Below are 12,912 nucleotides of genomic sequence, written 5' to 3' on the forward strand. Positions count from 1 at the left end.
AAACAGTTTGGGATCCATTTGACAAGTGCCATATAAATTCAATAAATAATATACCTTTGGATATAAACTGTCAAGTTATTGCAAAATGCCATAACTAATATTTATACACAGAGAAAGTTCCTTTTTAAGAAGCTAAGCTTCGGGGAAGGAAACTCAACTAGAACGTTAAGTATTACTAAGAAAAAAGGTCAAATGGCAATTTAAAATGTAAAAAAAAAAACAAAAACCCAAACAAAACCACCATAAAATCAGAGGCTTTTATATCCAAAAAAAAAAAAAAAAAAAGCTACACAATAGGAAAAAAAAACAAACAACATAGTGAACTTGGGAATCAAAAATACCACTTGGCTTGGTTAAAATATTAACATAACAGGGTAATACAAGTCTAACATGGATAAGAATATTCACCTTTTTCAAGGTCTTATTTCTGAAATTCACTCACCGTAACAGGGGTTGATTCAGATGGAGCCACAGAGCTTTGGTACGCTATCCTACTATGCACAGAAGTCTGGTCATAGGAAGAAGTTGTTACTGAGCTAGTGCCCTGGGATGAGCAGGTGAGACTGGAAGAGGTGATGGCAGAGGTTGTGTAGGTGGACTCCTGTACTGTATTGGATATTGGCAAAGAGGCATTCAAAGGATCACTGGAAAAAGTAAAAATTATTTATCATCTTAGTAAATGACATCTCAAACACCTTCATAAAAATATCAGCTCCTATACAGTTATCTAGAACTACCTTAAACATGTAGTCAAATCTATATTATTTATACTAGAAAAATCTAAAAAAAAACCAACCCCAAAATCTAAAATAAAAAAATTTAAAAAAAATTTTTTTTTTTGCCTTTGTCTCCAGTAATCACTGCCCAACAAAGAATTTTCACACAAGCACTTTTCAGTCATGTTACTTCCACATTCTTAAAGGATAAATTAATGATCATAATCTCTCTTCTTTTAAACAACCAGATCCATAAAGTCTGGTATATTATGAGAAACACACAGTCTCTTTTATATTAGAATTTTAATGTCTAAAAGAATGAACTATGCAAAGAGGAAAAAATATTTTAAAACATGCAGGAGCGTTTTACTTTCTAAACAGATTAATTTATAGAACTAGAAATTAATGTGGAAGTTAATTTTTACTAGTATTTCTGAATTAACTTCAGGAAGCTTTTTGCTGAAGCCAATTTTTGAATGAATAATTTTTAAAAAGGGTCACTAGCACATTGGCATTCATCATTGGCTATTTCAGCATTTCAGTAAGAGCTTCTGCATACTGAAAGACTGGCTTCTTTTCTCATCCCATAGGAGCATCAGATCTGTAATCTGGTGCCAATCTATGGACATGCACATATGGTACAAGGGTCATCTCTCCTGGATCAAAAGCAGAAAATTTGGGTTGCGAGGAACAAACCCTCAAACAAATTTGAAAATCAGGACAATTAAACATGAGAAAGCAATTCTATAAAGGGTAGCTTACTATAAGGTTATTTACATTCATGTCATATCCAGCTTTGCATCAACCCATCCAGGGAGATTTTGATTGTCATTTGAAAAGAAATTTCTCCTTTAAGATTCCATACACAGAAAACAGCCTTAAAAGTCATCATATTTCCCCCTCCCATTACATGGTAACTGTGCCTCGATGTTTTTGGCACAAACCTAACTCCCTAAAGAAAACATGCAAGAACGCACAAGAGGAGCTCACACGTACTTTACAGATTTTGAGTACAACCTATTGTTGGTCGCCTGGCTGGTATTCTCACTGCTTGAAGTTGATCCAAACTCTAGGAGTGCAGGCTCTGATCCAAACTGAACATTTAACCCTGTCATATCTGCTGATCCAGGCATCTCCACTGCAGAGGCAGGAATCTTAAAGGAGGAAAAAAAGCCATAATTGTTTTGCATTTGTATTACTATTATAATGACAGATGTTGGTAACTGATATCCTCTCCTCCCTTAACTACAGGCTTCTTCAGTTACTGCCTCAGCCTTACTGCTAACTACATCTGCAACAACCTCCCACTTTATGTCCCGTAAGTTAACTACATTCTTGTAACCTGAAATTAATTCATTGATTCTGTGCCCTGATCTGGAGCTGAAAGAGTGAGCCACACTATTCTAGAATATCAAAGCATCTGTCCCCTTCAGCCAACATTCAGATTGTGGCTACCAAAAAAAACCAACAAAAAAACAAAACAAAAAAACAAACAAACAAAAAAAACCAAACAAAAAAACCCCAAAAAACCCAAAAAACAAACAAACAAACAAACCCCAAACCAAAAACCACCCCAAAAAAACCCATAATCACTTGGCAACAGTCATTTTCCACATAGAGCAATCAGACGTGTGCTTGGAAAAGATAACATCACTGTATTTTGGACCTAGAACTATCCAGCTTAGAATTTCCTGCTTTAAAATCAAGAAACAGACCGTGGTCTTTGTTCTCCTTCTCCCTAGCAACTTATATAGAATAGAATCATAGAATCATTTAGGTTGGAAAAGACCCTTAAGATCAAGTCCAACTGTAAACCCAGCACTGCCAAGTCCACCACTAAACCATGTCCCTAAGCACCACAACTATATATCTTTTAAATACCTCCAGGGATGGTGACTCAACCACTTCCCTGGGCAGCCTGTTCCAATGCTTGACAACCCTTTTGGGGAAGAAATTTTTCCTAATATCCAATCTAAACTTCCCCTGGTGCAACTTGAGGCCATTTCCTCTCATCCTATCACTTGTTACTGAGACTGACAGCTACCTCGCTACAACTTCCTTTCAGTTAGTCATAAAGAGCAATAAGGTCTCCCCTCAGCCTGCTTTTCTTCAGACTAAACCACCCAAGTTCCCTCAGCCATTCCTTATAAGTCTTGTTCTCTAGACCCTTCACCAGCTTTGTTGCCCTTCTTTGGACTGGCTCCAGCACCTCAATGTCTTGTAGTGAGGGGCCCAAAACTGAACACAAGTGTCGTGTACACTTCCCAAGTCCTGCTGGCCATGCTATTTTTGATAGAAGCTTTTGTATGTTTATACATAAAAGGACAAGACACCTCTCAATTACCCACCTTGGATGCTGGAGTTATCCTCCGTTTTGGTGGTTTTATCTGTTTCTGCTGGGTTTGATGGGCAGTCACTGCTTGGTTATCCATAGATATAGTGGGGAGCTTTAACACTTTGCCAACAGCTGTAGAGCTGTCTACTGGCGATGGCTCTCGGAGTTTTATCTGGGAGGAGGAGGACTCCAGCCCAGGAGGAGGAACAGGAACTGACTGCGTTTGTTGTTGCTGTCGCTGGGTCAGCTGGCTCAGAACTGGGGATGGTTCAGGCTGGGATTTAAAGTCTGGTCAGCGTTAAGAAAAAATAAACATCAAAGTTAAAGCATTAAACTCTGCTCTTCATGATTTGACTCTTTATGAAATAACCTGGGTGACTTGACACACTCAACAGCTATGATTTTACAGAGTGTGCAAGTTCTTTCAGAAATCACGAGTTTCACATTGTATATTACCACTGCAATAATAATGCCAACATTTGATATTCTCTACTTTAAACAAACAGCTGTGAGCTGGGGTTTTTGTGTGGTTTTTTGGGCTGGGTTTTTTGTGTGGGTTTGCTTTTTTTTTTTTTTTAAATATGAAAACAAACTTATCTATCCTGGGCTGTATCAAAAGAAGTGTGACCAGCAGGTCAAAGGAGGTGATCCTGCCCCTCTACTCTGGTCTTGTGAGACCTCACTTGGAGTATTGTGTACAGTTCTGGTGTCCTCAACATAAAAAGGACATAGAGCTGTTGGAGCAAGTCCACAGGAGGGCCACGAGGATGATAAGGGGGCTCAAGCACCTCCCGTATGAAGACAGGCTGAGAGAGTTGGGGCTGTTCAGCCTGGAGAAGAGAAGGCTGCGTGGAGACCTCCTAGCAGCCTTCCAGTATCTGAAGGGGGCCTATAAGGATGCTGGGGAGGGACTCTTCCTTAGGGACTGTAGTGGTAGGACAAGAGGTAATGGGTTCAAACTTAAACAGGGGAAGTTTACGTTCGATATAAGGAAGAAGTTCTTTACAGTGAGGGTGGTGAGGCACTGGAACAGGTTGCCCAAGGACATTGTGAATGCTCCATCCCTGGCGGTGTTCAAGGCTAGGTTGGACAGAGCCTTGGACGACATGGTTTAGTGTGTGGTGTCCCTGCCCATGGCAGGGGGGTTGGAACTAGATGATCTTAAGGTCCTTTCCAACCCTAACTATTCTATGATTCTATGATTCTATACAGTCACACAATATTATCAAACATTAGGCCTCAAAAAACAGATTAATCAAACACTGCAAGTCTCACTGCAATTAACTGCTGATAAATTGTGATTATTTACAAGGGGTCTGGAGTTGCAATTTATAGGTATTATGAGTTAGGATTTCCTGCCCCTACAATGGAGAAAATTTTCAACACAAATAGGAAGTCATCTACCATCTCAATCTAGCTGAAAGTCAAGAGACACTGGACACTGCTGAAAGCCAGGCAGTGGATCAGAGCACTAGCCAACAACCATAAGAGATCCACAGCATTTGCAATGTGAAAGTTTTCACATGTATTCAGATGGTAAAATGCATTAGAAAGCAACTTAAAATGTACATAAATTTTTTTATTTTTTTTTTTTTTTTTTTGTTCAGAATTGCTGTGTATAAAAGATTATAAATTGCTACCAAATTGGTTGCTTATCTGGAAACATACACATGAGAGATACAAAAGCTATCACACTTTCCAGTGAAAATGCTACTAGGAACTACACTGCAAAAAACCAAGTTTGTAATTTTCACTGTTTCTACTAATTTTATTCAATTAAATTAAAAATCCATACAATTATGAATAGACAAAATGGGTAACCTGCACCATTCCCAGCACGCAGACTTCACACTAGGGAAAGAACACTAAGATGTGATGCACATTATGAAGAAATCATATAGTATTCAAAATTCATGTAATGGTTAGAAGAGAAAAATTGGGGGAAAAAAGACAAAATGTGGTACAACCTTATACTCAGCTAGAAGCAGCATAGGTACAATGAAAATAAGTATTTTCCAACATTTGATGAGAAACAAAGTCACATCTAAGTTCCACTTAAATATTCAATCACATTAAATCAAAGATGTCATTACAGAAAGGCTCAACAACTTTTAAAGATGCAATGGCATTTATAGATAGGTTTAAGCCTATCGAAACTTAGTTTGTGATATACTCACAATGTCTATTACCAGCAAGTAAGTGTAACTCCTACTATGCTGTAACCAATTATATTATTTGGATTATATTTTTTAGAAAAACCTTTTCATTTAAGGCCATTTTAAACTGTCATTGGCATTAAGAAACCTTACATGCTAAGAGAAAGAAAAAAGAGAGAGAAAACTATGTCACAACACTTACCAAACTGACTAAGGACTGAGGACTGAGTAATGGGCAATTTTAGATCCCAGGATGATATGGTAGTGGTGGTGGTGGTAGAGCTACTATTGTTTTGTTGAGAGGTAAACTGACCCAATGCTGGAGATTTTAATTGGTCCAAGATTTGGGATCCAGTAGAGTTTGCCAATTTAGAGGATCTGAGTTCTCCAAAGCCAGAACAAACAACTGCAGACTGCCAAAAGACAAAAAAAGAAGAGGGGAAGGAGTGGAGTACTTAATAAATAATTTGAACATAACCATAGGGGATCAATGCCTACAGCTGCAATCTGGCAGCAACCAAAACCTCTTCATTCCTAGATTACAAATAAAGGACCAATAAAACATTCAGCAGTTGTAGCATATGTCCAGATCCTCTCTGGTTATCACTGCACCATGGTAAAACCCACGGGTTGAGATAAGAACAGTTTAACAATTAAAGTACAATATGATACTAACACTAAAGGGAAAAAAGAAAAAAAAAAAAAACAGGAAAAAAAAATCCAAAACCCCAAAAAAACCCCCCCCTCAAAACCCCCCAAAACCCCCCAAAAAAACCAAAACAGAAAAAAAACCCCCCACAAAAACAAAACAACAAACCAAAAATCCAACAGTGATACACAATGCAATGCTCCCCACCCGCTGACCGATACACAGGCCAACCCGAGCAGCGATCTGGGCCTTCTGGGTAACTCCTCCTAGTTTATATACTGGGCATGATGTGCTGTGGTATGGAATACCCCTTTGGCTAGTTTGAGTCAGGTGTCCCGTCTCTGCTTCCTCCCAGTTTCTTGTGCCCCTCCTCACTGGCAGAGCATGAGAGACTGAAATGCCTTCGATCAAGAATAACTAAAGCATCGGTGTGTTATCATCAGCATTGTTCTCAGACTAAAGCCAAAACACAGCACTGCACCAGATACTAGGAAGAAATTAACTCTATCCCAGCCGAAACCAGGACACACCAATACAACTTCCACCACTGATTGCAACAATACCGATACACTTTAATCCATGCATCTCAAAATAGCATGTATTTACTAATAGTTGAACTGATTTTCAGAGAATATATGCAAATGCTCAATTTCAAGCCCTCACAATTGACTCGGAAATAAGCAGGTTTCCACAAAAAGCAGTCAGATAAGTGCTAGGAAATAACACACTGCAGTTTTCTAACATAGAACTCTTCATTATAAACAAGCAATTTCATCATTTCAGCATGCAGTAAACACATCTGCTCTCTACTCAAAAATTAACAGAAGTACTTCGTGTAAACCAAGAAACAACTACTTCACAAAACCAGAAAAAAAAGTAATCGTTTTTTATGTGCGAATGGAAGGAATGGAATTAATAATTCACTGCAACCTGAATTTTACAAATACTAAATCATCTCATAAATGACCGCTACTGGAAAAGCTGTTTAACCTGAAATATTTACTCATGAAGAATATTTAGAAAGCATAAGATAATTTTACCAGACTTTGAGGAGAATAAGAGTTTACAGCACTGGAGATGCCAGTTCCTGATGCCATCTGGGTGCTGTGCTGTGAATTTGTGAAGACTAGGGCTTGGCCAAAGGTCTGCTGTTGTGGAGCCTCAAATAAGTTGCCTTCTGTCTCTTGGATAGAGGTCACAGGCTTTTGAATCACTGTTACCAAATCAATGCTATAAGAAAAAGCAAAGTTTGGCTGGAATAAACATGATGATTAGGCTGCACTGAAATTGAAGAAAGCACTAACAATACTAAAGCTGCCGTACCAGCAACAGAATTATTACTAAGTCTTTTCAAATGTTGCTTGTTTGCCATACAAAAAGAAGTAAAATAGAGGTTTTTGCCAGAAAGTAAAATTCTGCTAGCCAAAACCTTCCACTACAGTTAGAATATAAATTATCTTTGCTCTCTTTTCAAACATTATCAAATTTGTGATGTTATTATCACATAAATAACCTGTAAGATTAATATAACCAAGTAACCAGAGACACGTCAAAATCATAGAATGGTTTATGTTGGAAGGAACCTTAAAGCTCATCTAGTTCCAACCCCCTGCCATGGGCAGGGAAACCTCCCACTAGACCAGGTTGCTCAAAGCCCCATCCAACCTGGCCTTGAACACTTCCAGGAATGGGGCAGCCACAGCTTCTCTGGGCAACCTGTTCCAGTGCCTCACCACAGTCATAGTAAATTTTTTCCTAACATCCAATCTAAATCTACCCTCTCTCGGTTTAAAACCATTCCCCCTTGTCCTGTCACTATATGCTCTAGCAAAAACTCCCTCTCCAGAATTCTTGTAGGCCCCCTTTAAGGTACTGGAAGGCTGACCTAAGGCCTCCCCTGAGCCTTCCCTTCTCTAGGTTAAACAATCCCAACTCCGAGCCTGTCTTCATAGGAGGTGGCTCCAGCCCTCTGATCATCTTCATGGCCCTCCTTGGGACTCACTCCAAGAGCTCCATGTCCCTCTTGCATTGTTGCCTCCAGAGCTGGATGCAGTACTCCAGGTGGGGTCTCACAAGAGCAGAGTAGAAGAGCAGGACCACCTCTTTAGACCTGCTGGTCATGCTCCTTTTGATGGAGCCCAGCATACAGTTGGCTTTCTGGGCTGCAAGTACACACTGTCAGCTCATGTTGAGCTTCTCATCAATCAACATCCCCAAGTCCTTCTCCTCAGGGCTGCTCCCAATCCAGTGTCTGCCCAGCCTGTAGTCCCGTTTGGGATTGCACTGACCCTAGTGCAGGACCTTACACTTGGCCTTATTGAACTTCATGAGTTTTCAGTGGCCCACCTCTCAAGCCTGTCAAGGTCCCTGTACATGGCATCCCTTCCCTCCAGCATGGGATCTAAGTCCTACCTCTGTATAGGGTGGGTATGAATAAAGCCACACATGCACCAATTGAGTGAATGTGTAATCACATGGAAGTCAGAAGAGCAGCAGAAATAAAAGCTACGTTTCTCAGATAGTAGGCACATATCCAAAATTAATCTACCACGCACAGGTGAGCAGGATGAGAAACATGAATTATCTTATATATAGAATGGTTTACTAACCCTTAGCACAGGTTTATCCAAGGAAAACCAAAGCATTCAGACAATAAATCTACTCCAAAAATTCTGACTTCAGTTTTCCCTAAATTTACTGCAGGGTTCTGCTGAAGAGCTACTTCCAGCACTTTCATTGGCATAGAAATCTTAATGCCCAAACATTTCTTATTTTGGCACATAAAAAAAAAAAAATAATCAAAAAAGAACCACAAAACAACACACACAGCAAAACCAACCAACCAAACCAAAACTCAGAACATGCATACCAAAAACCAAAACAACAGAATTTGATTCTTCTACAGTGTCAGGGTTCAGACCCAGCCGGTAACTCAGCACTATGCAGCCATTAGTTCTTACCATACACACATCCTCAAGCAGGACAGGGAGGAGAAACTAAAGAATGTAAACCCCATGGGTTGAGATAGGAACACTTTAATAACTAAAATACAATATAATACTAATAATGACAAGGGAAATAACAAGGCAAGAGAATATAAAACTAAAAGGGAAAAAACCAATAAACCCAAGTGATGCTCACTACCTGCAGACTGATACCCAGCCTGACCTGAGCAGCAATCTGGGCCTTCCAGGTGGCTCCCACTGGATTGTATACTGGGCATGACATGCTGTGGTAAGGAATACCCCTTTGGCTACTTTGGGTCAGGTGTCCCATCTTTGCTCCCTCCCGGCTTCCCATGCCCCTCCTCACTGGCAGAGCATGAGAAACTGAAAAGACCTTGATCAGGGTAAGCATTACTTAGCAACAAGTAAAAAAGTAGAATGTTATGAACACTGTTCTCAGACAAAAGCTGAAACACAGCACTTCACCAGCTACGAAGAGGGAAAAAAATAACTGTTACAGCTGAATCCAGGACAGTGTTCACCCCTCATTCCATACCATTCACATCATGCTCAGGTCCCATGTTTTTCAATGTACCACTGCTTTTTGTCTCTTGATATATATATATGTACGTGTACATACACACACACACACAAAGAGACAGATATCATTCCTCAGTCCATGGACCACTCCATAAAGTTTGTTGAGTTCATTCAGTCCATGATGTCAAGCTTCATCTGTCATAACTGTCTTTCAGGACAAGAGAGATGGTGTGTGGTGTTGGACTGTTGCTGGCCGACATCACTGTTGAGCTTAGCTGGATTCATAAAAGCTCATTCCTTGTTGAGGTGACGATCGAAGGGAAGTTGGGCTCAGTCGATGGTGATCTGACGACAGTACTGGGAGACTCCTGCTGCTGCTGATGGCTTTCCATGACTGTATTCTCTGCTGATGATCATGACAGCATATATCTTCTTTTCAAAACCCAGAGTGGCAGAGATGGGCATTTAACTGGTCTAGAAGTGTCATTTAGCAGTCAACAGCACATAATTGAGTTCATTGGCTGTTTTCACCCAAAATTAAATCCCCTTGAGGTACACACCAGACTTCCCCTTCTTCTCGCAAGGACAACCAGGTCCTTGGGTGAAAGCAATCCCACAAATGGGTTTGCCTTTACCTGAAGCAGGAATAACCCAGACTGTCTTCCCCAACAAATTCTTTATGTGCACCACAGGAACTTTATCCCCCTCTACAGTACGTTAAAGTTCTGACTGGGATGGGCCAGCCCTGTTGGCAGATCCCCTACTGCTGACTAACCAGTTGGCTTTTCCCAAATGTGTATCCCAGTGTTTGAAAGTCCCCCCACCCATTGCTCTCGGTGTAGTTTTTAAGAGCCCATTACACTGTTCAATTTTCCCAGAAGCTGGTGCGTGATAAGGGATGTGATATACCCACTCGATGCTGTACTCTTTGGCCGAAGTGTCTATAAGGTTGTTCTGGAAATTACTCCCTTGTCTGACTCAATTCTCTCTGGGGTGCCGTGTTGCCACAAGACTTGTTTCTCGAGGCCCAGGATAGTCTTCCAGGCAGTAGCGTGGGGCATAGGGTATGTGTCCAGCTTTGCCTTGGTGGGTTGGTGGAAGTGTGATACAGTCAATCTGCCAGGCCTCCCTGTATTTGTATTTCAGCCATCGTCCTCCATAACAGTGAGAATTTAACTGCCTGGCTTGCTTACTTACAACACGTTTCACATTCACTGCATCTCTGCCTCGATGGCCTGAGGTGTCATGGGCCCACCGGGCTAAAAATAATTCACCCTTATGTTGACAACCTAAGTCCATCTGAGCCACTTGTTGGTTGTTCTGGTGTTCCTCAGTGGCCCGACTCTTGGGTACATGAGCATCTACGTGGCGTACCTTCACCACCAGGTTCTGCACCCGAGCAGCGATAACTTGCCACAATGCAGCAGCCCAGATGGGTTTACCTCTGCGTTGCCAGTTGCTCTGCTTCCATTGCTGCAACCACCCCCACAGGGCATTTGCCACTATCCATGAGTCAGTATAGAGGTAAAGCACTGGCCATTTTTCTTGTTCAGCAATGTCCAAGGGCAGCTGGATGGCTTTTACCTCTGCAAAATGACTGGATTCACCCTCTCCTTCAGCAGTTTCTGCAACTTGTCCCAGGGGACTCCACACAGCTGCCTTCCATCTCCGATGCTTTCCCACAATATGGCAGGACTCATCAGTAAACAAGGCATATTGCTTTTCACTCTCTGACAGTTCATTATATGGTGGGGCCTCTTCAGCACGTATCACCTCCTCTTCTGGTGACATCCCAAAATCTTTGCCCTCTGGCCAGTCCATGATGACTTCTAGAATTCCTGGACGACTGGGATTTCCTATTCGAGCTCGTTGTGTAATTAGTGTGGCCCAGTAACTCCATGTGGCATCGGTTGCATGATGTGCGTCCCTGCCCATGGCAGGGGGGTTGGAACTAGATGACCTTAAGGTCCTTTCCAACCCTTACTATTCTATGATTCTATGATTCTATGTGTAGAGGAGACCCTGCCTTTGAACATCCAGCCCAGCACAGGCAACCGGGGTGCCAGGAGGAGCTGCGCATCACTGCCAATCACTTCTGAAGCAGCTGAAAGCCCTTTCATAGGCTGCCAGTATCTCTTTTTCAGTTGAAGTTTAGCCGGCCCTGGATCCTCTGTATCCCCGACTCCACAAGCCGAGGGGTCGACCTCGAGTCTCCCCTGGAGCTTTCTGCCAGAGGCTCCAGGTAGGACCATTCTCCCTGACTGCAGTGTAGAGCACATTTTTCACATCTTGCCCGGTCCGGACTGGTCCAAGGGCTACTGCATGAACTATTTCTCATTTAATTTGTTCAAAGGCTTGTTGTTGCTCAGGGCCCCATTTGAAATCATTCTTCTTCCGGGTCACATGATAGAGAGGGCTTACAATCAGACTGTAATTTGGGATGTGCATTCTCCAAAACCCCACAACACATAAGGAAACTTGTGTTTCTTTCTTATTAGTTGGCGGAGACATTGCTGTTACCTTGTCAATCACATCTGTGGGGATCTGGCAACGTCCGTCTTGCCATTTTATTCCCAAAAATTGAATCTCCTGTGCAGGTCCCTTGACCTTACTCTGTTTTAGGGCAAAACCTGCCTTCAGCAGGATTTGGATTATTTTCTTCCCTTTCTCAAAAACTTCTTCCGCTGTATCGCCCCACACGATAATGTCATCAATGTATTGCAGGTGTTCTGGAGCTTGCCCCTATTCCAGTGCAGTCTGGATCAGTCCATGGCACATGGTAGGGCTGTGTTTCCACCCATTCCTGAGGCAGTCGGTTCCAAGTGTCCTGGACACCCCTCCAAGTAAAAGCAAACTGTGGCCTGCACTCTGCTGCCCAAGGAATTGAGAAGAATGCATTGGCCATATCACTTATGGCACCCCACTTGGATGCCTTTGACTCCAATTAATATTGAAGTTCTAGCATGTCTGGTATGGCAGCACTCAATGGTGGTGTGACTTCATTCAGGCCACGACAGGCTACTGTTGGTGCCGCTGCATCCTTCCAGCTCATCAATGCCAATGAGTTGGCACAAGATCATGGCGCACTCCATGTAAATTTTCGCCACACGGGTCGTGTACATTCAACTTCACCTGGATCTACAGGTGTATCCCTGGTGTCCGACTTATGATAGATCATCTCTAGAACAGCTGATTCCCTCAGGGACTGGAGGCCTCTCTCTATCGTGGTCCACTTGCCTGGGCGGCATATAACATCGTCCTTGTAGGGTTACCTTTCCTTCACAGCTGCCAAGAGCCATCTCCAGAGGCTGAGGGCTCGTTTCTCTTTCGCAATCACTTTGTCAATTCCCCCTTCCCTAGCAAGTGATCCCAGCTGCTCGGCTTCCCTACCCTGTAATTCCAAACTGTTGTTCCCATTGTCCCAGCATCGGAGCATCCAGGTGATGATGTGCTCATTTGGAAGACGGCTGATATCTTTTCGCATATTCCACAGCTCAGTCAAGGACAGGGATCGAGAAGTTACCTCTTGTTCTGCCTCTCCCTCTGTTTCTTGTAATGGTGCCTCTAGTTC

At 42.1% G+C, this 12,912-nt stretch overlaps 1 protein-coding gene and 1 non-coding gene across 2 annotated transcripts in view; both read right to left on the minus strand.

Moving 5' to 3' along the window:
• LOC115619119 (ubiquitin-associated protein 2-like) overlaps positions 1 to 12,912 on the minus strand; it is a 127,469-nt gene that overhangs the window by 40,123 nt on the left and 74,434 nt on the right. Inside the window, exons 11-15 of the mRNA XM_030511161.1 lie at positions 6,897 to 7,086; positions 5,410 to 5,620; positions 3,065 to 3,339; positions 1,713 to 1,870; positions 439 to 644 (exon numbers count right to left, since the gene is read on the minus strand). Of these exons, the coding sequence (XP_030367021.1) occupies positions 439 to 644; positions 1,713 to 1,870; positions 3,065 to 3,339; positions 5,410 to 5,620; positions 6,897 to 7,086 (1,040 nt within the window). The remainder of the gene's footprint in view (positions 1 to 438; positions 645 to 1,712; positions 1,871 to 3,064; positions 3,340 to 5,409; positions 5,621 to 6,896; positions 7,087 to 12,912) is intronic.
• On the minus strand, positions 2,298 to 2,382 carry LOC115619318. Its single transcript, XR_003994972.1, has one exon. It is a non-coding gene; the product is annotated as a small nucleolar RNA SNORD121A (small nucleolar RNA).

This window comes from Strigops habroptila, chromosome W (assembly GCF_004027225.2).
Source record: "Strigops habroptila isolate Jane chromosome W, bStrHab1.2.pri, whole genome shotgun sequence".
In the NCBI taxonomy this organism is placed as follows: domain Eukaryota; kingdom Metazoa; phylum Chordata; class Aves; order Psittaciformes; family Psittacidae; genus Strigops; species Strigops habroptila.